This window comes from Tyto alba, unplaced genomic scaffold (genome assembly GCF_018691265.1).
Source record: "Tyto alba isolate M040663 unplaced genomic scaffold, T.alba_DEE_v4.0 Super-Scaffold_8, whole genome shotgun sequence".
Taxonomy (NCBI): domain Eukaryota; kingdom Metazoa; phylum Chordata; class Aves; order Strigiformes; family Tytonidae; genus Tyto; species Tyto alba.
In genome coordinates this window covers 20,817,011-20,839,169 of record NW_024881329.1, presented here as the reverse complement: position 1 = coordinate 20,839,169, position 22,159 = coordinate 20,817,011, and the positions used below count along the sequence as shown (strand labels likewise).

Genomic DNA, 22,159 nt, shown 5'->3' with positions numbered 1-22,159 from the left:
CGCGCCGGCCCCCGCCTCCACAAAATGGCGGCCGCCCTCCTCCTCCTCTTCCCCGCTCCCCCCGCCGCGGGGAGCAGCTGCCGCGCTCCCGGGTGGCACCGGCGCCGCTGCCGCCCCCGCCGAGCCTTCGGGGGAGGGCCGGGGCCAGGAAATGAGGCAGGCAGCCGGGGCGGCGGAGAGGAAGGTAACGGCGCTTCCTTCCCCGCCCCAGCTGCGCTGCCCGCTGGGCCCGGCTGCCTCCCGTTCCCCGGGCAGGGCCGGGGCTGCTGCGGCCGCAGGCCCGGAGTGTCCCCGGGCAGGGCCGGGGTCGGGCCCGGCCCGGCCGCCTCCGAGGGACTACGTGCCGCAGGTACCGCCAGCGCTTCGCCCGGCTTTTTGGGGCCCAAAAAAAAAAAAAAAAAAAAAAAATGGCTTGAAGGGGTTTTTGAAAAGTGAGGTGGTAGGGGAAGGGGGTAGCAGTGTGAGGAGGGAGCTGGAGGGGGTAGGGTGGGGGGAGCGTGGCAAACGCTGCGAGCTGTGCTTGCCTTTCTCCCCCAAAAAGCAGAGGGGAATCTGCCCGGCCAGCCCCTCGGCACTGGGGATGCCCAGCTGCCTGCCCCGGGTGACTGATCCACTTCTCGCTCTTTTCTCTCTTCCAAAACGCGGGGCTTGCCCCTGGTCCCGAAAAAACCCTTATTGACTGTGTTGGGGCAGGAGGGGATGGATAACCTGCTGCTCCCATGGGATCTCCCAAAACCCTGGGAGCTCATGGTGAGGTCCCAGGGTCAGCATGGTTTCTCGTAATTGGGTACGACTCGTGCTTGGTGATACTGCAGAACACAGTACGTAGCTACACAGAGTCTAAACTGGTGTATGAGCTCACAAATTTGCTAGATTTTCCACCATGAGGAGTTACTTTTCCAGCACTGTGGACTTGCATGGCTCTATGAGCTGTTAAATTTGTGCCTGTGTCTAAAATAATCTCTTCATCCATGTCTCTATGTGCATCTGCTCATTTACGTTATTATCATGAGGCACATTATCTTTTGTAATGGTATAAAGATTTGAGCCATGGAGGCCAGCCATCCCCTGTGCGTGCGTTTTTACTGCCTGTGCAAGTGTATCTGCCATAATCTCATGCACAGCCTGTCTCTGGAACTGACTGCATGGAGCAGCGGCTGCAACAAAATCCTAATGATCTCTTTCTTTTCACCACCCTAAATGGTAGCTCCGCCCTAAGACAAGAGGATGCTTTCCTGTCTGTCTGGCTTTCCACTCCATCCCTTTTTACTCCAAAGGATTGCTTCTGGATATATATATATATTTTTTTTTTTTTCTTCTGTGCAGTAACAGAAATCAGGCCAGCCAGAGGAGGAGGAGGCAGAGAGCTATTTCAGGGAGCTGCTGTTATCTGCTCTATGTTAATCCCCGGCTGGGTGGGGGGAAGGTTTTCCCTAAGTGCTTTACTGGGAGGGCATATATTAAACATTGAAAAGCAAAGAGAGGAAGAAGAGGATTAGAGGGAGAGAGAGGAAGCTGGCTGCTGGTTTACTCAGGTTATCCATCTGCTCTACTTTTATGGATACAACAGCGTGAGCGATTTCACTTATTTTTTGTGTGTGTTTTGTTTTTTTCCCCTCTTTCCTTTCCCCACCCCTTTCTCTCTCTTGTTCAGATATCTGTACATCGAGGTCCTCTTGCATCACTGTTATTCAGGAGCCCTGGAAGCCCACTTGCTGCCCTTCCTCCCAGTTTCACCTCCTGCTGTAGCTGAACTGTTGAGATAATGGAGCTCGGGGCTGTGGTAGCCACTGTGGAAAGTGGGGAGCAAGACACAGTTCTCAGGGTGCTTCAGATCTACAACCAGGAGGTGAGTGAGCATCAAACCTCTGCCCGATGTCAGCTGCTGTTTGCAAGCCTGGGAGCAGGTTGACCATGCTGTGGGCTTTCTGTGCCATCCGTCTGTCCTCAGTCTGTCTGTCTCTGAGCGCATCTGTCTGTGCGATACTGCCATAAAAATGTTACAGACTGCTTCATCTTTTACTTGCAGATGTTTTTTTGCTTGATGTTTTCCTAGGAAGCAGCTAAGCAGCCTCTCTTTGTCTTGGATCCTTTGTATAATGGAAGTAAAACATGTAGAAGGGATTTTTTTTTTTTTTTTTTTTATTACTATCCAGATCCCAAGTAAAACCTAGGCAGGGAAATAAACATCAGTGTGAAGACAGAGTAGGAGGAGCTTTTATGTTAAGGCAAGGTGTGGAGTTAATAAGACTGAGGTGTGAGGAGGAGATCCAGATTAAACGATGGTTGTGATTTGCCAGTAAAAGATCACTAAAGCTGGACAGGGAAAGGCTGCTGGAATTTGTTACAGGTGCCTTGTCTGTAAGCTGACAATAAGAAGTAGGTAATGAATCTAGAATATAAAGGAAGAATGGTTGGGAAGCAGAGATGGAAGTGTTTCTAGACTTAAAGTGGCAAAAGATTATCTGTTGGGGGTATATCCCTTTTGAAATAGACTGTGGTTGTTGGGGAAATCTCCTTGAGAGGGTTTCCACCACGGTAGGGCTGGCCCTGCAGATCTCTGACTCATTCTGCACCATTCTTGAGTAGGTGGGAAGCCATCAGGGAAAAAAACCTGTGAATACTTTGTATGAGTGTGCAAGAGGGAGAGTGTGAAACTATTTCCAGCGGTAAGTTTTGAAATGGGGGAGATATTAGCTAAGAGGGAGTGGGGTCTGTGTTAAAGACAGCCCACAGGATTAACATCATCTACAGCAGGTGTAATGCTGGAGAAATTAGGAGAAAAAACAGAGTTTGATGTGTACCCAGCTTGAGGCATCAAACCACAGTATTTTCTGTTGAATTCCTCCAGCTGGACCCTTTGTCAGTATATCAAGCGTAGGAAACTTGTGAGAATGTCAGCGGTTTTGCTAGCCTGTCTAGAAGAAATGGAGCAATCAGAGGATTATGAAACTGCAAATAAACTCAGCAACTTCCTTGCATATTTTTTTTACTGTAAAAATTGATGGTATTGTATCCTTTTTCTGGGGATATATTTTAATTCACTATTGCATATGCAGTTGATTTTTGATTGCCGGTAGTAAACTACAGCTAAAGCAAAACCACAGATATGGCAAAAGCATGCAGGAATGAGATTACAGGAGCCTGCAAAGAGGATGCGATGGGGAAAGAACAAGTGGCACGGCTGTCTGCAGAGCACATCGAATCCAGGACTGGACCGCCAGCGCCTCATAATGTGGTGCAACAGCCTGTGCACGGATCAGCTCACGGTGCTGCAGCACGAGAGGGCAGCCCCTGGCACGGCACTGCAGGAGTACGGCTGTCCTGCCGCCTCGCCGGAGGGTTCTCAAGCGGTGTGTTGGTCTTGTGTTGTCCATCACGGCTTGTTCTAGGCTAGAAAGACCAAAGCCATCCCTGGGATCTTGGTGACTGTGGCACAGTTAATCTGCAAACTCTGTTGTCTGCTTTTAAGCAGACGGGAATTGGCAGCATGTGAAAAAGGCAGCGAATGTCAGGGGAGATGACGTTAGTAGAGTGAGCGAGTTGGGGAGCGCCTGCGGCCTCCAAAAGCTCAGCACAGTCAGTCCTGTGCTTTGCTGGGCGGGAAATCGGATAGAGTTAGACAACTCATAAGGTGATAAATACTGTGGGAGAGGAGCTCAGTTGTTCAGATGGGTTATCTGTGAACTGCAGTCACTCAAGAGAAGAATAACTCTGGAGAATGAGAGTGATTGATTGTGGTAACGCTAATTACCCTAACTGAGGAGCTCCGTAAGTGTAAGCAGTGTAACTCAGGTGACAGTGAGCGCTAAGAAAGTGATGGAAGAATTATGATACCATTATATCCATCTATGTCTGGCGATAGGTCTAGCTGTATCTATAAATAGATAATTAGCGTCTTATAAATTTTAAATGTTTTCATTCTCAAAGCTTGGGCCAAAAGCTGTCTTGGTGTAAATGAGAATTGCATCATTCACTGGAAAGTGCTGCTTTTCACCAGGGCGCCTGTGTTCTCCTGTGCTATCCAGTTTGTTGGAAGCAGGTGTAGCCAGAAAGGAGACTGTCCACTGAAGAACAGCCACAACAGTGAGAAATACAGAAATGTTTCCCATGAACAAAGAGCAGGACTGTTTATTAATGAAAGGGGCATGGTGGAGGTGTAGATATCAGGTCTTTTGTGTTTAAAGAACATGACCTCAATAACCACAAGGATGTCTTCACAAGTAACAAGGAGACAGTACTTTTTCTGGTCAGGAACAATAAATATTAAAGGGAGAAATGTGTAGGCACAGCTTGATGGTGTCACTGAGCAGAGGAATTACTGGCTGTTATGGGATATTTGGATTGTGGTGAATACCCACTTCACTGCCGCAGTATTTAAAAATAAGTGTATTGGTCAGATGGGCACAGTTTTGGCCTGTGGCATTCAGCCTCCGCTGTGGAGCCAGCAGAAGAAGGAAATGGGTATTATTCATCAAGGATGAAAGAGAAATGAGGGCGTGCAGAATGGCGGGGACCTCTGTCAAGGAGAGCACTTCAGACCTGGCAGTGTGGTCCATCTGCGTGCTTTTTAAACCAGATTAATTCCCCTAGCTGCGAAGCACGTAGTTGGAGTTGCCTAGGTAGGAACAGTGTTGGAAAGAAAAAGCAGGACTGAAGCAAAAAGCTCAGTGGCAGGGAAGTTTTCCTTTTATCTTGTTCCTCAGCAGCTTGTGCTGCTTGTTACAAACACCACAGATACCACAAACCCCTCTGAGCACTGTGGCCCCCCATTGCTGTGCTGATTCCCTGCCTCTGTGCTCGTGGGGGCTCTTCTTGAGAAGATGTGTTTGCTTTTACAGTATGTTTTCAGACCTGCTGCTTCCCAGCTGAATGGCCCACCCCTGGCTTGGGGAAGCAGTTTTGTGGATGTTTAATCTATTGCTTACTTTGTGTTTTTGTTTTGCCCCCCCCCAGAAATCTCAGTGCTTCACCTTTGATGATGAGGAACGGGAAGAGAGGAAGGTAGGCATTCTTTGCTTTTTTCTGCTAGTTGGATGTGTATTTCTGTTGCTGCTTTGTAGTTGTGTTCAGCAGGGCTTGGTGGTGGCAGCTCCTACAGGAAAAGAAATGAGTGTTTTTTTCATTAACTTGATCAGGGAGTGGTGTGCTCAGAGCATCTGGCTCTGTTTTTTCCATCAGTAGTTGGTGTTTTAGGATAAAGGTCAACATCCTTCCAGCATTAGCAAGCCCTTTGGGTTCCGTGGTGCACACAGTCTCAGCCACGTGCTTATAAAAAGTGTGATCCTTCATGTTTGTGGCACGAATCTGCTAGGCAAAGATCACAGCAACATGCAGGGCCCTGGAGTGTAAGTGGGTTTGCTGTCAGCCAGCTGCAGGGTTTGGCCGAGGCTGTATATTAACAGATACTTTAAGCTGGCATGATCTGGCATTCAATGGGAAGAAACACTCCTGCCTGTTCATTTCTATTCTTGCAGTTCTTTCATGCAAGGACAGACCTTTGCATGGTTGCACGTGGTCAGTGGGCTGATCTGCCTAAAGAATAACTTTTTTTCCTGGATAATTTTCCAGCTGGATTGGTTTTGTGGTCCAGTTCATTGGTTGATTGAGCTAATGCCTGTGTTAGCACAGCGAGTGTGGACCAGGCCACAAGGCCCACAAGGATGAGACCTCTTTTGCCTGTGCCATTGCTGGGTAATGCTGGTGTGAAGTTTTTCCAGGTACAGCCTGACACGCAGGACCAGATCTCACAAGGTCTCAGCTCTTAGCCTTGCACTGACTTGCTGTTTGAGCTGGGCAAGTGCACAGGCTGTGAATTCAGACACAGCCTTGGGGTATGCCACTTTTGGGGAGTATGTCATGAAATATGGATTGAGCCTCACCATCTAGTTCCCGGTGCTTAGTTCTTCTGGAGGTTTAGCCGTGGGTACATGCTCTGAGATATCTTTAACCTCAGTCAGTCAGAGGCTTTGGTTTTACTTCTGACTGTATCTTAACCTCCTGTATCTCCGTCTCCTCGAACGGAAGGTGAAGAGGAATGACTGTACTTTCTCACTTCTCAGGGGTGTGATTGTGGGGCATACTTCATGAGCTAAAGCATGTTCAGTTCTGCCAGCCTTGCATTAAGGACTAAACTTCATTTTTTCTTCATTCATCCTCTCTGTCCTTTTATTATTATGAAGCATAACTGATTAGGCTGTGTTAAGCCAGTCACACTGAGTGATAGCAAACCTTGCAGTCTTGGATTCCTTTGCTCCTGTAATACGCATGGAAAGATGTGTTCTGATGTGGTGTTATGTTAGAGAGATCTAGTGAGGCTTCACCTCACCACCACCACACCACCAAGGTGTGAACATCTCTGCAGTGGATTACTAGTTTAATGTGAAGTGCTGCTTCACTTGCTCATGTGAAGCATTGCCTTTGCTCTTGTCCTCCTCCGTTGCTTGCTGTCATGCACGATGCTGTTGGCCCCAAGGGTCAGATTTTCAGCTCTTGTGAATCAGTGTTAGTGGAGCTCTGCCAGCCCGTACCTGCTGAGGATCTGGGCTAGTAGGTCTCCTGACAGCACTGATGTTTATGGAGTTACTACTTGTTTGAATCTCCTGAGGTCTTTTCACCTCCTTCCCTGGGGCATCATGTGCTCTTCTCACCTCGTTTAGGTCCTTCCACCCTCCCTTGGTGATTTTTCTGATGCGTCTATCAACCTTTTCACTCTGTTTCTAGAGCACCCAAAGCAGATGCCTCCCTAATCTTAAGGCTCTGGGCAGGAGTAGAGAGCTGCTGTCTAGTTGGTTGTTGCTCCTCAGTGAAGCCATAACGGATGTTTTTGCCTTGCAGTCCCTTTGCTTAATTCAGGTGTCGGGTGAACTGTGTTAACTGCCACCATCCTAACCATGGGTGAAGCTAAAACATGCAATAGTAGCAGTTGCCTATTGATACTCTCCCCTTACCTCTGATCCCCTCTCCCAACCGTTCTTTGTTTCTTGCTGGGTGTCCTTGCTTGAACTGGGTCAGGATCAGATGCCGCAGCCAAACGCTTCCTGAGTACATGCCTGCACCAGAGCTGTTAGCAGGCCCATCTCCTAGATGATGTTCCCGTCTTCCTGGGCAGAGCATGACAGGGTGGTGGGGGAGCACTGTGAAGTGTCGGTGCGTGAGGTGTTACTTGTTTCCAACTGCACAGAAAATGGCCCAGCTGCTGATCAAGTTCCTGGAAAGAGAGCTGCAGCCGTCCTGCCAGGTTACCTGCTTGGAAAGCATCCGCATCCTGTCCCGGGACAAATACTGCCTTGAGCCCTTCACCACCAGGGAAGGCCTGAAGACCCTCTCCAGGCATGCGGGCATTGATTACTCCGAGGAGCTCATCCGGGAGGTCCCAGACTTGGATGTAATCCTGGAATCCCTCAAATGTCTCTGCAACATTGTCTTCAGCAGCCCTAGGGCACAGGAGCTGACAGCTGAAGCCCGGCTGGTGGTGGGGCTGGCCAAGCGCATCAAACTGTACAATGAGAGGAGCCTTCCTCACGAGGTCAAGTTCTTTGACCTGCGTCTCCTGTTCCTGCTGACGGCGCTGAGAGTGGACATCCGGCAGCAGCTAGCCCAGGAGCTCCGGGGCATCAGCCTGATGACAGATACCCTGGAGCTCACCCTGGGTGTAAAGTGGATGGACCCCTACGAAGTTGCGACCGAGGAGGGCCTTCTCCCACCTTTGCCTCGGCAGGAAACAGAACGGGCCATGGAGATCCTGAAAGTGCTCTTCAATATCACCTTTGATTCCAGCAAGAGGGAGGTGGATGAGGTAAGCTCCTGGGGTGTCTCACCCCGCTGCATTTGCATGTCTCTGGGCTGTGCTTTGACTGTGGGGTTTCTCCTCCGCTTGCATTTCCTCCTGTTACATACCGGCCCTTGTGCAGCCCCCAGGTACGTGTGAGGGTAGCAAGAGTCGTGTGTCCAGACCTTCCCCTCCAGAGCACTACCTCTATCCAATGCGTTATCAACCCTTAAGACGTTGAGGGCATTACAGTTTAAAAGTTGGGTATTTTTTCTTCTTAATGACGTGATTTGTTGTGCAAGTGGGAGAGTGGAGCCCTTAAATAACTCGCTTCTGAGTGTGGCCCGGTACCTTCACCTTCTGGACAAAGGTCAAAAGAAGGTGTGATGGAGAACATCTCTGGCTAATCCATGGGCCTGTTTTGGGACCTCTTCCAGCCCTTGACACAGTGTGGTAGAGTGAGGGGAAAGGTATTGGGCAGCAGGAAGACTGTGGTGACATCAGAAGGTGAATCAGGAGGCTACTTCCACTTAAACACCCTGCTGTCAGTTATCAGGATGCTGGAGGGAGGGAGGGGGCTGTGGGCTGCAGGGGTAGCAGGCTCTGGTATGTGGAGGATCCCCTTTCCTGATCAAGGTTTTCATTTTCTGTTCTGGGGGCAGGAAGATGCTGCTTTGTACCGTCACTTGGGTGCTCTCCTGCGCCACTGCCTCATGATCTCTGCTGATGGAGAGGACCGAACAGAGGAGTTCCACAGGTCTTTGGATAACTAAGTCGTGATCTTCACTAGAAACAAGTCTCCCCAAAGCAGATCTTGCCTGACCTTGGCATTAACATCCTCCTTTTCTGACGATTGCCAAGGTCACTGCTGACAAGCAGGCATTTTTGGTTTGGTCTGCAGGTTCCTCATGCTGCTAGAACTCAAATAGCCCTGCCCTTCCCACAGCCACATTATGTGCACTAATGCCACAGCCTCCTGGCCTACAGCAGGGACTGTTTTCTCCAGGCCTGCCTCACCCCATGGGCCATATTCACTATCCTGTGTCAGGCCTTCTCAGCAGTGCTGCCCACTTTGGTGGGCAGCTTTCCAGAGCAGACATTTGGTACTTTAATTAAAGAGTCTATGGAGTGGCCTTAGTTGACTGACTGTCTCTTGAGGCATTGTGAGAAATTGCCTGTGTCATGTTTCTGAGCATTACTGGTCCAGGGGTGTCAGCTTTAAGCAGGTGACACCATCCTGTCCCCAAGAAGACTGTAGTCAGAGGAGTCCTAGGCAATGCATTGCATCGACCACCACGGTGAGGAGGAGTGGTGCAGCAGGAGACCTAGAGAAAGATCTTTGACCACCCTGATTGTTCCTACTTGGCCTCTGTGTCAAGATCCATGGTTTTTCAGTTGTCACTAAAGTCTGTTTGGACTCCCAGCAAATGGTTCAACTACCCAAAAAGCAGTTTAATTTAGTCACTTGTAGTGGTGTGAGAAGCTTGGGGTGCAGTCCAAAGACAACTTGGGTCTTGGGGTCCTCACATTTCTGGAAGTTAGTAACAAACCTTAATTTCTGGATAGCTGAAGAACTTCTGTGAACAAAGATCCATCACTAGGTGTTCTCTTCTCTTTTATATGTTTAGTCATACGGTTAACCTTTTGGGCAACCTGCCCCTGAAATGTCTGGATGTCCTCCTGACCCCAAAAGTCCGGCCAGGCTCACTTGAGTACATGGGTGTCAACATGGATGCAGTCAGCATCCTGCTGGATTTCCTAGAGCGACGCCTTGACAGGGTAAGTTGTGAGGCTTCTGTGTGAGTTTGCCACGGCTTGTCTTCCTTCAGCCTACACGTGGCCTTGAAAATCCCAGTGCCAACGCCCCAGGAGCACCAGCAAGGCATGGTTAGTTTGGAGATACCCTTTTACAGAAGGGGCAGTTTTTAGCAGAGGCAAAACTGTCATGGTTGGTAGTTCTGAAACAACATCTGTCCACTGGGAAGTTGACTGTGTCATTGCTTTATGGACTGCAGGTGGTGAGATTGGTTGAACAGTAGGTGATTAGCTGGGTGATTGAAGTATTGGTGCTCTGTTTCACTCGGTAGTGGGCCGGTGGGCAGCTTCTGGAAGCCTGAATTTGCATTATTTTCAAGCTGAATGTGGTTTTCAGTCTCTGGAGTTATCCCAAAGGGCCTCCAAATTTTACTGCTGCACTTCTCTGGTCTGGATGCCTTACACACAAGTATTTCTAGCACTGCCGTGCCACAGAGCAGGGCTTGAAAAACCGTGCAGTTTGAGGAGTGATGAATTGCTGAAATTCCTGTAGCAGAGGCCGGAAAGCTTTGGTGTCCATCTGTTTCCCCGACTGTCTGTACTCATGTTCTCCACCACAAGCCAGACAAGTTGAGCTCAGTGTGACTAAGGTGTTGCTCATTTTGTGGATGCATCTGCAGGGACACAAGCTGAAGGAGAGTTTGACCCCTGTGCTGAACCTGCTGACTGAGAGTGCCCGAGTTCACCGCCAGACGAGGAAGTTCCTGAAGGCGAAGGTACGCTGTAGTGCAGCCAAAAGTTGGGTGATGCTGCACTGAGAGGAGAACAGCAAAATGCCTCGTTATTACCATCCTCTGAACAGGCCTCCTCTATCTCTCTGCTGGGTTCTGATACTTGGGTGGTTGAGGCCTTTGGTACCCACAGTGTTTTTTTTCCACATCCCCCACACTGTGGATTTATTGGTTTTAGCTGATGTGTAAAATGCACGTACGTTTTCCCCTGCCTGACCTGCTGTTGCTGTTCCAGCTCCTCTGATTGCCCCTCTCTGGCCTTGTAGGTGCTGCCTCCGCTCCGGGACGTGAGGAATCGGCCCGAGGTGGGCAACTTGCTGCGGAACAAGCTGGTGCGTTTGATGACCCACATCGACACCGACGTGAAGCACTGTGCAGCAGAGTTCCTCTTCGTGCTCTGCAAGGAGAGCGGTGAGTTGCAGGGGCTTGTTGTGGGCTTTGGTGACAGGGAGTCCTGGAGCTTGCTCTCTGGGCAAGCTGGAGAGCGTGGGATGGGTGACCCTCTGCAGTCACAGGAACTTCTGTCTTCCCTTGGGCCAGATGCACCAAGTAGGGAAAAGTGGAGAGTATCCAAGTGCTCTGTGGGAAGGAGTTGCTGTCTCTTGTGCCAGCGGTGAGTGGAAAGCTCTGCTGGAGGACGCCCCAGCACCCTGCAGACAACCTGGCCTGCATTCAGACTCCCACCCCGTGCGAGTTGTCCCTGCCGTTCCTGGTGCATAGCGTGGGAGCTTTGCTCCCTGCCAGAGCTCAAATAAGCGTTGGCATTTCTGGATCTCGTGGCCTTGCACCGATCTTGCTGTTGGGGCACACGGGAGCAGACGGGGCTGGAGAGGCAGGAGGGGAAGCACAGGGTGGTGTCTCTCCCCTTCTCCTGGCAGTGTCGCGGTTTGTGAAGTACACGGGCTATGGGAATGCAGCTGGGCTCCTGGCAGCACGAGGCCTCATGGCTGGTGGTCGGGAAGAGGGAGAGTACTCGGAAGATGAAGACACAGACACTGAGGAGTACAAAGAGGCAAAGCCCAAGTAAAGAAGTCTGCTCCCTTCTTCCTACACATTCCTCCCACTCCTGCTCTGTCCCTTGCTTCACCTGCCCCCCTGCCATCTCCCTTGTCCTGCTCTTTCACGTGCACATTTCCTTCTGTGCTATTTAGCAGTTTCACCCTTACCTTTGATGTCCTGTTCCACCCTCTCTGCCTGTTCCTTGGGGGAAGTGGCTCAGTGGCTAGCTGCTCACGGTGTGGGTGGTCACCAGTGCCTATATTCAGTCCCTGCAGCTGGGCACAGGCTCTAGAGCAAAGTAGGTTCCTTCAGCCAGAGCCCATTCTGCACCAGACCTGTTCACGGTGTGCCCATGGCAGTATATCTTGCTCTAATCCACGTCTTTTAGCCTTTTTTGGCATCTGTATATCTCAGTATGGTGGCAGGTGCTTACTGTGTGCTGGGGTAAGGGTGGTCCCTTCTTGCAGCGGGGTTGGAATTGCCCATTACTCCTCTCTGTCTCCAGAGCCCTGGAGTGAGCTGTTTTGGTTTTTGTTGTTTTTTTTTTCCTTTTTTTTTTTCTTTAATTTGCCTGCTAGTGGGTGGCAGTAACTCAAGGATGAGGGGTATGCAGGGTGCTTTTCAGGACTGCGTTCCGCTGTGGGTCCTGTACTTTCTAGCATCCTGTTTGATGTGAGCTACAGGTTGGGGTTTGAGGTTTTTCTTTTTCTGTTAGCTTTTTGCCTCCTGACTTAAGGAGAGGGCGGAAGTGCCATTCACCCTCATGCACCTGGAATAAAGCTGCCCTGTGGAATTGGCAGGATGGGGATGTTGCCCACATCGAGAAATGGGAGGGATCGGAAGCAGCATGTTGTGCTGCGATAGCACTTGGGGGTAACGAGACAAGCAGCAGTGACAACCAGCCTTGCCGTTGTGTTCCTCTGCTCAATTGAGGCAAAGATGTTTAAACAGCCCTTTTGTCACTCCTCTGCTTTACCTCCCTCCTTTGCCCCGGCTTCACTCTTCTTGCAGCATTAACCCTGTGACGGGACGTGTTGAAGAGAAACTGCCCAACCCCATGGAAGGGATGACTGAAGAGCAGAAGGAATATGAAGCCATGAAGTTAGTCAACATGTTTGACAAATTATCCAGGTACTAGAAAATTGTGTATGTTCATGTCTGCATTAGCACCTCTGTGTCTGATTTACATTTATCACAGACATTTCTTTGAACGTATTCCCAAGGCCACCGCTAACTGAAGGGATGTGAGGGGTGGGGGGGGGATACATGGGGAAATACTTCCTTAATCTGGGCCCTGTTATGTTTGGGGGCAGGAGCTGCAAGGCCCGCACATCTTTTTGGCACAATGGCATACTGTGAAATTCCTCTACATGCCCGTGCTGTGTTTCCAAGCCCCTGCTGCCTCGCGGGGCTTGGCCTGGTGCTCAGTAAGAACGGCAGCCCCTGTCCTGGCAAGGCTGCTCAGTGGGAAGCAGCGTTTTGGGGACAGATGGCAGCCAGTGCCACCAGACCCTTCCCCTGCAGGAGTGCTTTCTCCAGTCATCTTTCATCCATCATTAATAGGTGTCACAGAGGAACCCAGCATCTGCCAGCTGAGTTCAGACCACCCCAAGGGTGGGAGGGGAGAGGGCAGTGCCTTTAAGGCGTGTATTTCCACCGTGAGTTAGAGGGAGAGGAGCACCGACGCCAGCGCTGCCTTTCCTCTGGCAATCCTGTACCACACAGCAGGACCCTAAAACTGAGCCTATTCCAGGGAACCTGAGAGTGGCAAGTTGTTGTGGATTGTGCTTCCAGCCATCGCCTCGCCGTGCTGGGGGCTTTATGGCTAGAACTGTCCCCCACTTCTCTGCAGAGGGATTTAGTGGTGGCCTGGGGTGGATCTGGGCTGCCTCTGGGCAGTTTCCACAAGCGCCACGTTTCTGCTGTAGTACCCGTCTGTTCTTGTGCTGTCTGCTGCAAATTTGTGTTACCTTTTCCCTGGTTGCAGAGAGCAAGTCATCCAGCCCATGGGCATCACGCCGAGCGGCAACCTGGCCCCCATGGAGAACGCCATCCGCGATATGGCTGACGAGAGGTCGTCGTCCGACTCGGACCTGGGGCTGGACTGATCCAGACCTCTCGCCCCAGCCTCGCAGAGCTGGGGAGCCTCCATCCGCTCTCCCTCTAGAACTGGTGCTACACCCAGAGGCTAGTACTGGGCCGGGACTCTCCCTGTGGGATCCGGGTCCAGGCTGGACCTCTCACAGTCCACAACAAGGAACGCCTCCTGCCTCTTTCCCAGCTCCACAACCGCCTCTCCTTCCAGAGGGTCTTCATGGCCTGGCTCCACCTTGGTCTCTCCTCTCAGCAACCTTGAGGATTTCATACTGCGAATTGCTTCCAGGACTTTCCAATAAGACTTTTTTTTTATTTTTAAATACATCATGTTTGGGAAGAAGGATGGTGGGGGCGGGGGGGGGGGGAGCGTGGATCTTCCTGTCACACCATCAGGGTTCAGCAATCTGCGGAGCGTCTCGTGTACGTGCCGATGACCGTGCGGCCGCTTGTCAGCGCGTGTGTCGCTGGAGGTGGCTGCGTGTGGGGGGAGCCGCTCCCCCAGGACGCGGCTGGGACGGTGGGGCTGCAGGCGGGGGGGGGTGTGGGGTGTGAGGGGGGATGTGGGGCTGCAGGCGGGGGGTGGTGTGGGGTGTGAGGGGGGATGTGGGGCTGCAGGCAGGGGGTGGTATCCGGGGCAGTTCTCGGGGAGCAGTGCCTGCGGGGTGTCTGGGCACAGCTGGTCCCTTGGCTCAGCAGGCAGCTGTAGGTGTCCGCGCTGCGTGCGGCTGCGAGCGTGACGGTGTCGGCGCGCAAGGGAGCGTGTGGGTGTGCGGGTGTGGACGTGAGCGCAGAGGGGAGGCGAGTGCAGCCTCTGCGTGAAGCCTCGGCATTCCCGTCGGCCGCGGGAGGGGAGCGCGCAGGTGACTGTTAGCAACGCTCTGATATTCAGCCTCTGGCACTGTGCAGTGTTCCTGGTCCCATGGAGTTTAGTGGTTTTTTTTTTTTTTTGTTTTTTTTTTACCCTTTCCCCATCTCGCGCTTCCCAAATGAAAGGCCAAAATCTGTGCTTTGTCTGCTGCTGCCTCGTCTGCCTTGGCTTTCTCACAGGTCAACTGCCGTTTGCATCAAACAAATACAAACGGCATGGTTGGTCCTGTCCTTTGCTGCTGTTGGTCCTGTCCTTCGCTGTGGCTTAGATTTGTCTTTTTTTCCTGTTTTGTTCTTTTTTCTTTTTAAAGAAAATTGTTTTAAACAAAATCTTCTAGTTGGTCTCATGTACCAGAGTTCCAAAACTTATTATCACAAGTAGGAATGCAGAAGTGATGCTAGAATAAAGAAAACCTGACAAATGGGCGCATGGTAGTGATTCATCAAGATAGCTCTGAGCAACTAAGGAAATATCTTTGGCTTTTTCTGACTGCACATGGTTCTACTCTGATCACCCTGAACTTCACAGTTTTATTTAGGAGGTAAAATTGTAGCATTAAGCTGGAGTTAAGCTAGAACCTTTCCCTGCACCTGGGCCACCAAATATAACCAAATGGAGCATCCCAAAGTTAAAGTAAGCATTGAAGCTTGAGAATTGAAAAACCATTTTAGCTCGACCTCTTGGGTCTCACGACATGTAGTTGTTTACAGGACTGTTCCTCATCTCCTTTACAAACGCTCTGTAATGGTTGAAGATGGCGCACGGCAGCTCTGTTTTCTGTTTGTGCACTAGGGATTTGTCGCTCGACCTTTGCAGGACGTGAGCCAGCCTTGACGGTTGCTTGGCTGCGTGGGTTGTCTGAGATTCCTGACTCGTGCAGGGCGGGCTGGCCGGGCTCTGCAGTGGGGCACCGTGTCGGGAGCCCAGAAAATCTGGGTGTGGGGAGGCTGCAGATGTGCAGTGGAGGCGAGCGGAGGGTTTGCGAGTGTTCCTGCCTGTGTGTTTTTAAGAGTTGGGCCTTGTCTTCTGTGGATGGTTTCTGTGATGTGAAAAGCTGAAGGTATGCTTCATTTAGTTCTTCAGAATTCTTAAGCATTTTTTTAGTAGTCGTGGTTAAAGTTCCAGGCTCTCCCAGGGGTATACAATATTTATGTAAAACTGACCCACTAAGATTCGCAGATGGGCTTCTGTCATGAGAATAGCTTCAGTGTATTGCAGTTTGAGTTTTCAGGCCAATTGCATCTTTCTTTTTTTTTTTTTTTTAATAACTAGCAAAAAAACCCACTGCAGACTTGTGTGAAAATGCAGACCTCTGATCTCTTTCCAGCTGTTAAAGCTCTCTGAAGCTTTCCATGCAAAAGGAGAAGTGAGGGGGTGTATTTTTAATGCAGTGCTTCTGATATTATTGTATTCTAATCTTCTGTCGTGCTTAAAACCCTGACTTGCAACTGTCAGGCCCTGCTTTGAAAAGCCCCAGTGGGCACAGGGTGCTTCTGGAGTGAGAGTCTATAAACAGGGTACGGCTTAAAAGCCTCACCACAGTTTTCAGTGTAAAGCGAGGTGCCACGAGGCCTCTGGTGCTCTGCAAGGCGAGAGGACAGCCCTTGGGCTTCTCCTGAGGCTGCACAAATACACCAGCCGGGCTGGGCCCGGCTGTGAGGGGGAGCACGCAGGGAGGTTGGAATTGGGTTTTTGAACGAGTCTGCTCTTCTGAACGGGAACTGGTTCAAACCTTTCTTCCAGGAAGCAGCTAGGACATGGGCACCGAGCTCTCGGTTCCTGTAGCATTAGCAGTAGCTGTGCCAGGCTTCCGTGGGGTCCCTAGAGCTGGTCTGATTTATAGCAGGTGAGTATTGGGTCCAAACACTTCTAATTATATAGACAGGTAGCTGTAAGACAGTGTTTACAGGTTCTGGCTTTGCTCTGAGAAGAGCTTTTAGGTGTCCAATTCCAAAACAGCAGTCCAGCGTTGTGTTAGTGACACAGCTGTGTGCTCAGATGCTTTTATTCTATTTGCTTAGGTTTTCTGTTTAGCATTAATAGTAACAAAATGATGGCATAAAACACTTTGCATTTTGTGCTTGTTTGGAGCTGGTACTGATCTGGGATTGCCTCCAGAAGAGTTGCTGTGATAAATAGATGGGTCAGCCGGAGCCATCTCTGTGACTTCAATCCCCACAGTCAAATTTGGGTGCTGGAGGGATGAAACTCATGCCCTGTTGCAGGGAAGAGGCTCTGCTACACCTGTGATATGCAAAGTACATCTGCTAGGGCACATCTGGGAAGGAGAGGGACATTACTGTTGTACTCCCACTGGGGCTGCCTCTCCCTGGGACTGCATTTACAGGGATGAAAGGCACTTTTCTAAAGTTAAAAAGAAAAAAAAAAAAAAAAAAGCAGGTGAAAGGAGCAGTGGTGGTGGGAACAGCATGTGTTTGAAAACTGGGGAAAGTTTGAAGTGTACAGAAAAACCCTCAGGTGACATCAGCAAAAGAATTAGAACCTTTTTATTATTAAATAATTAACACTATAGTGATTCAAAATTCTTCCAGCACTGTCAGCTGGCATTCCTGAATAGGAATGGGGGGCAGCCTCCTCCCCACCCTGAGAGCATTTGTCCCCTGATTATCAGAGATCCCATGTGAAGAATAAACACTACAAGTCTGCAGCAGCTGAAGATCATGACTAAGAGGAGAGTATCTGAGGAGGAGCTGAGAAAGGAGTAGGTAGATGCTCAGTCCAGTGTGGGGAGCTGGAAAACTCACTCCAGAGCGTCCTGCCCTAAGGCCTGGCCCTCATGGAACTTTCAGCTCCTGCTCCTCAGGAAGCAAACCCTGCTGGGGTCCCTGGGGCTGGACGGCTCAAAGAGGGAGGCCCAAAGGGCAAGCTGCAGATGCACGGCTCGCCTGATGTGCTGGCACAAGCCCACGGGCTCCCGGCCACGTCCTGGTGAAGCTCTCGTGGCTGGATGTGGTCAGAGGGTGCGCTGGCGGGGGGGACAGAGCCAGCACCGGGGACGAGGAAGCCCCTCCGGGGGTGCCTCTCCGAGGCAGGAACAGTGCTCGGTGGCTGATCCACTGTTCTGAAGTCTCAGGTAGGAAAGCCTTCATGCGCAGAACCAGTTTGTGGCTCGGCATTTGGGCTTCCCTGCCGTCATGGGGGCTGCCCAGCTTGGCTTCACTGAGCTACAGGCACCCCCCGCAGCGGGCCGGGTGGCCTCTGCCACGGCTCCTGGCCACCATCCCTTCCTCTGCCTGCGCTGGGCATGAGGTCTCCTCCTCGAGGTGAACGTCGCTCAGCAGCAGCAGGGAGCCAGCTCTCCTATTTGTCTTTTGCATCCAGCTAAAAACAGAGACCACACAGTGTTTGCGAGGGTGTTTCAAACCTTCCAGGCCCGGTTAGCGCAGCCAGTAATACTTCCTAGCACCAAAATCCTGGAGCAAAGAGTCTATTTTTCATGCTTTACCACATTTGCATCAGCTTTATCCATCAGTGGTTCAGAGCAGCACAAACATGAAACCAAGAGTTGATTTCATACAAATGCACCATGGCTTGTAATGAAATACCAGAAATACCTGACCAACAGACTAATAATTCCTATTCATTCCTTCCCCATAATCTGATGAAAGCAAGAACAACCTGAATGTTAAAATCAGAATCTTGAAGCCAGATTTTCTCTAGGCTTGCAGTTGTCACGTACAGTCAGTGTATCTGTTAAAAATACTGGCTGCTTGTAATGGTGACTTGGCAGAGCCTGACTGCCACCAACAGAGCTGTGCCCATTTACACAAGCACAAGAGTTGGCCTAGCCCACAAGTTACACCTTCTGCTTAAATAAAAAAAAAAAAAAGTGTTTGATGCTAAAAGGAGAAAATCTTCCCAGCAGGTCTAAAGTAATGTTATAATCAACATTAGCATTACATTCAAAGTAATTAAGAACTTGCTCTCCTATACTTTCTCACTTATGAAGCTCTCAAAAGATTACAGCTCTAAGAATGGCACAGAGAAATAAATGATCATCAGGGGAAAAAAATCAAATCTTTAGTTAATAATTAAATGCTGTCAGGTGGACCAAGCACCCTCACTCCTGCCTGCTGCTTGCTGACAGTCGCATATCTGGCCACTGCAGCACCTTGTTTGGTCTCAGACATAATGCAATTAGAGCCTCCCTTTTGTTACTATTACCTATTTCTGCCACTGACCAGAAAAACATTCCTCCTATTTCATCTGAGGTTGGCAGATCTACATCCTCTCCTTCTGCACCACTGAAACATTCAGCAACACACCGCTCCGCTCTATGGTACCTTCGCTGTGAAATAGCACTGAGGGTTGTTTTGGTTTGTTTTTTTAACCTTTTTGCACTCTTCTGTGGTCCTTTTCTCCGAATGCAGACTGCAGGCGTGGCCATGGCACAAGTCTAACCCCAGCAAGCACCAACCTGCTCCCCCCATCAGCACAAGGAACGAAGGGGTGGAGGGAGGGAGACAGGGCTCTGAGCCCCTTCCCACCTTTTCTTTTTCCTTCTGAATCAGCGTTTGCATCTCTTCAGTCCAGTCCAGCAGCTTCACCAGCTTCTCGATGCCCCTGACCACGTCCCCCAGCTGGGCTACGTCGTTGTGGCGCTGCTGCCAAGAGAAGGGTCCTACGAGGTCTCGGTTGATCAGGACTCGGGGAACGGAGCTGCGCACGGCTCCTGCCAAGCTGGCAAAGGGCTCCACCTGAGGGGAGGGGAGAGGGTCGCCTGCTGAGGGGCACGGCGGGCACGAATCCACCGCCCCCGTAAGCTTGTAACCGCTGTGCTTGAGGGCTCTCCCACTGTGGAGTCACCTCGCCCAGCTCTGAACGGGTTAGGGCTGTCACCAGTGACCCGCGGCCTTCCCTCAGGTAGCTGCAAAGCTCCCCTCTTGCTCTCCAGGGGCACACAAGGTTTTCAGAGGGTCTCTTGGAGTGCATGCACCCTACTTCTTGCCCTGCCACCTCAAATTTTACCTCGGTAGCCCAGTTTCTCGCTTTCTCCTCTAAACCCTCTCTTTCCTCCAGAGTCCCCTCGGGCCCTGCTTTCTGTGTGCCTTTTTCTCTTGGGAGCAGGGGTTCTCTTAGTCGCAGACCTCCAGGGACGTTCCGATGACGAAAAGCAGGTCTGCCATGGGGAAGTCTGTCACATGCAGGAAGAAGCGCTGCGGGAGCTCCTCGCCAAAGAACACGATGTCAGGCTTGATGATTCCCGTGCAGACAGGACAGTGAGGGATCCTGTCTGCCATGACGTCCCCCTGAAGCAAGAGCACACAACACCACTCGTTACAGGGCAGCACGTACCTGCACGAGCAGGGTCCAAACCACAGCCCGTCCTCACAGCAACACAGGGCCCCAAGCCTGCTCCCCTCCAATAAAACCTCATGGCCCCAAGGGCTAAATACCAGGCCTGCAACAGGTTCTCCTCCTTGCACTAATTTATGTATCAATGCCCAGCTGTGACCACTCACCCTGAAGTCCTCTCCTGGGAACTTCCTTCGACAGACCGTACAAGTGGCAGTGGCAAAGGTGCCGTGGGCTTCCACCAGTTTATCGGGTGGGATCCCAGCAACTGGAACACAGCACGTGGGAGAGGGCCAGCTCAGTGTGAGGTGACTGAGCCAGGAACTCCATGTTCACTGGGCGTTTCCCCAGTCCTGCCTTCTCTTCTGCTCCTCACCCTCACCTCTTCCCGGCACTCTGCTGCTGAGAGATGGGGAAGATAAAACTCACCTCTCTCCAGCCCGTCAATATTCTGGGTATAGAGGCGCAGGAGGAGCCCTTTTTCATGCAGGAGTCTCAGGAAATAGTGGGCGTAGTTGGGTCTGTAGTTGCCAGGGTAGAGCTCCTTGGCCAAAGTGAAAAAGGGCTTAGGGTTGACAAAGAAATACGTCAGTTCAAAGATGGCTTCTGGGTAAGGGATGTTGTACTGCTCAAGGTTACTGTAGAGGCCACTCCCTGGGGACCTGCAAAGGGAGGGGAGCGGGGCTGGGGGTCAGAATGCAGGAGGAGGTGCCACCCACCCCAGAGCCAGTCCCAGGCATGACAGAGCAGTCAGCCGGGCCCTTGGGTTCTCTCCAGCTTTGCGCTGTCCATCGTGTGTCAAGAGAGCAGCTGAAACTACTTCTGCACAGGAAAACCTGCCTCGCATCCCCATCCCACCACCACCCCAAGCTCGCCTGGCTGCAGAGGTGTGCCTGCTGTCCGAGGGAGGGAAGGGCCGTGCTCTTTTCTAGGTGGAGCAGCCTGAGCCTGTGCCACCCTGCTCTGGGAGCTGAGGTGGGGCAGGGAGTGCCGCCACAGAACCAAGCAACAGGCGTGACTTAACCATCCTGAAGAGCGGGGCCAAAGTCTGACTAGTGATGCCAGCCTGCCTTGGGCTGGAGAGGAGGATCAGTGGGCACAGAAGCTCCTGAGACTAGTCTAGCCTGGCACGGATAAACAGCATGGAGGGGTGAGAGGAGTAGCTGGCACCAGCGTTACCTAAGCTGAAGATCTTGGCCCTCCCAGGACTGAAAAAGGACAAATGAAACGATGGAGGAGGCATTACCTAAAATCCGGGATGCCGCTGGGGGTGCTAATCCCAGCGCCAGCCATCACTACCACCCGGCGACACTCCTGCTGCCGAATCAGTTGTGCCACCTCCTGCAGAGTGAGCTGCTGCTTCCCACCGTCGCCTCCCCACCTGCCCCTTCCCAGAAGGGCCCTGGCAGCAGCAGACAACGAGAAGGGCCTGGTCCCTTGGATCCTGCTCGGAACAGAGAGAAAGCACAACAGGCAATGTACTGACAGCAGCGTCAGCTGGAAAGCACTTGGGGAGAAAACCACCCCAAGAATTTTCCAGAATGCTCTTCAATTGGCAGGACTGCGTGCTAGTACTGTCAGTCTAATCTGTACCCCAGGACCAGATACCTGTCACTGCGCTTTCGTACACTGGTCCAAAAATACCACATCACTGGTACCCTCGTGAGGGTTTTTTTTTTTGGATAGGGTGGCTGTGGGAACAGTAGCATTGGGACTCACAAGTCTCAGTGGATTTACATGGCTCTTGGGATACAGAAGACTGTTGACTGTGTCCCAAGAAATTCCTAAGAGGGTGATGCGGTCACCCTGGGACAACGCTGCCCAGGTTAGCCCGGACATTTTAATTGCTCTGCTTCCCCGCCGAGGGCTCTGTCCTGGGAGAGCTCCACGTGTAAACGGCGAATGGGTGAAGGAGCAACGGGCCAGCGCTGAGCACAGATGGGGCCGAGACCGGTCACCGTCACCTGCAGCAGCAGCCGCTCGCCGGCGCGGGGAGAGGCCCGGGGAGGGCGAGGAGCCGAGGGAGCGCTGCCGGGTCCCGGCAGTCTGCAAACGGCAATTACCGGGATGGAAGCGTCGACTGTGCGGCCCGCGCCGTCTTCTGCCCGGGGAGGCCGGACCGGGCCGGGCCCCGCGGGCCGCCGCCATGGCGGGGGCCGCGCTCCCACAGGCTCCGCCAGGCTGCGAGGAAGCGGAGGGGCGGATGAAGGGGCGGAGGGGCGGATGAAGGGGCGGAGGGGCGGGCGGGGCCCCCCCGGGACCCTCCTTGGTACCCCCCGGGCCTTACCCGCCGCCAGCAGCCCGCCGCCGCGCCGCTCCATGCCCGCGACCGCGCTCCGCTACCGTAATGCCCCGAGTAGCCGCGCCCTCCACGGCCCGCCCGCGCTCCTCTCCCCCTTCCCCGTTTTGGGCCGTTTCGGGAGGTGAGGGGTGTGTGTGTTTGTTTGGGGAGGGCGGGGGGAAGAACGAAAAAAAGAAAAAAGAAATAAGAAAACATACAAAACCCAAGGCGTTGCCATGGCTACTGCGGGACGGGGGGGGGGGGGTGGCCGCGGGGCGTTA

General features: G+C 51.9%; 2 protein-coding genes across 13 annotated transcripts; one reads left to right on the top strand and one right to left on the bottom strand.

Moving 5' to 3' along the window:
• The first annotated feature begins 45 nt into the window (after positions 1 to 45).
• Positions 46 to 13,956, top strand: RIC8A (RIC8 guanine nucleotide exchange factor A). 7 transcript variants are annotated; one of them, XM_042785313.1, is made up of 11 exons: positions 49 to 184; positions 1,655 to 1,849; positions 4,957 to 5,004; positions 7,184 to 7,798; positions 8,434 to 8,528; positions 9,400 to 9,550; positions 10,207 to 10,302; positions 10,584 to 10,728; positions 11,196 to 11,340; positions 12,328 to 12,447; positions 13,304 to 13,956. In XM_042785313.1, exons 2-11 carry the CDS (start codon positions 1,766 to 1,768, stop codon positions 13,422 to 13,424), a joined length of 1,620 nt encoding a protein of 539 aa, XP_042641247.1. In that variant the 5' UTR covers positions 49 to 184; positions 1,655 to 1,765; the 3' UTR covers positions 13,425 to 13,956. The 7 variants fall into 7 exon arrangements, with proteins under 7 accessions (XP_042641249.1, XP_042641247.1, XP_042641248.1 ...); XM_042785314.1 differs by having other exon boundaries at positions 52 to 184; positions 1,696 to 1,849; XM_042785311.1 differs by having other exon boundaries at positions 52 to 349.
• Positions 13,957 to 16,771: 2,815 nt separating this feature from the next.
• SIRT3 (sirtuin 3) lies at positions 16,772 to 22,151 on the bottom strand. Of its 6 annotated transcripts, XM_032993156.2 has the most exons (8): positions 21,885 to 21,917; positions 21,661 to 21,778; positions 20,844 to 21,041; positions 20,027 to 20,259; positions 19,765 to 19,865; positions 19,390 to 19,551; positions 18,790 to 18,999; positions 16,772 to 17,623 (listed from the first exon to the last, which is right to left on the bottom strand). In XM_032993156.2, the coding sequence occupies exons 3-8, from the start codon at positions 20,888 to 20,890 to the stop codon at positions 17,603 to 17,605; spliced, it is 774 nt and encodes a 257-aa protein (XP_032849047.1). In that variant the 5' UTR covers positions 20,891 to 21,041; positions 21,661 to 21,778; positions 21,885 to 21,917; the 3' UTR covers positions 16,772 to 17,602. The 6 variants fall into 6 exon arrangements, with proteins under 6 accessions (XP_032849047.1, XP_042641252.1, XP_032849050.1 ...); XM_042785318.1 differs by having other exon boundaries at positions 21,661 to 22,141; XM_032993159.2 differs by lacking the exon at positions 21,661 to 21,778 and having other exon boundaries at positions 21,885 to 21,923.
• Between the last annotated feature and the right edge of the window lie 8 nt (positions 22,152 to 22,159).

Bases quoted from the DNA above. Each gene is read 5' to 3' on its own strand.
- RIC8A (XM_042785313.1), top strand. From the start codon at position 1,766: ATGGAGCTCGGGGCTGTGGTAGCCACTGTGGAAAGTGGGGAGCAAGAC. The intron at 8,529-9,399 runs GTCTTTGGATAA...TTATATGTTTAG, and splicing joins CGAACAGAGGAGTTCCACAG to TCATACGGTTAACCTTTTGG. The intron at 11,341-12,327 runs GTAAAGAAGTCT...CTCTTCTTGCAG, and splicing joins TACAAAGAGGCAAAGCCCAA to CATTAACCCTGTGACGGGAC.
- SIRT3 (XM_042785318.1), bottom strand. From the start codon at position 22,094: ATGTTTTCTTATTTCTTTTTTCTTTTTTTCGTTCTTCCCCCCGCCCTC. The intron at 20,260-20,843 runs GTAATGCCTCCT...CTCCCTTTGCAG, and splicing joins AGCGGCATCCCGGATTTTAG to GTCCCCAGGGAGTGGCCTCT. The intron at 19,552-19,764 runs GTGAGTGGTCAC...CTCTTGCTTCAG, and splicing joins TCCCAGGAGAGGACTTCAGG to GGGGACGTCATGGCAGACAG.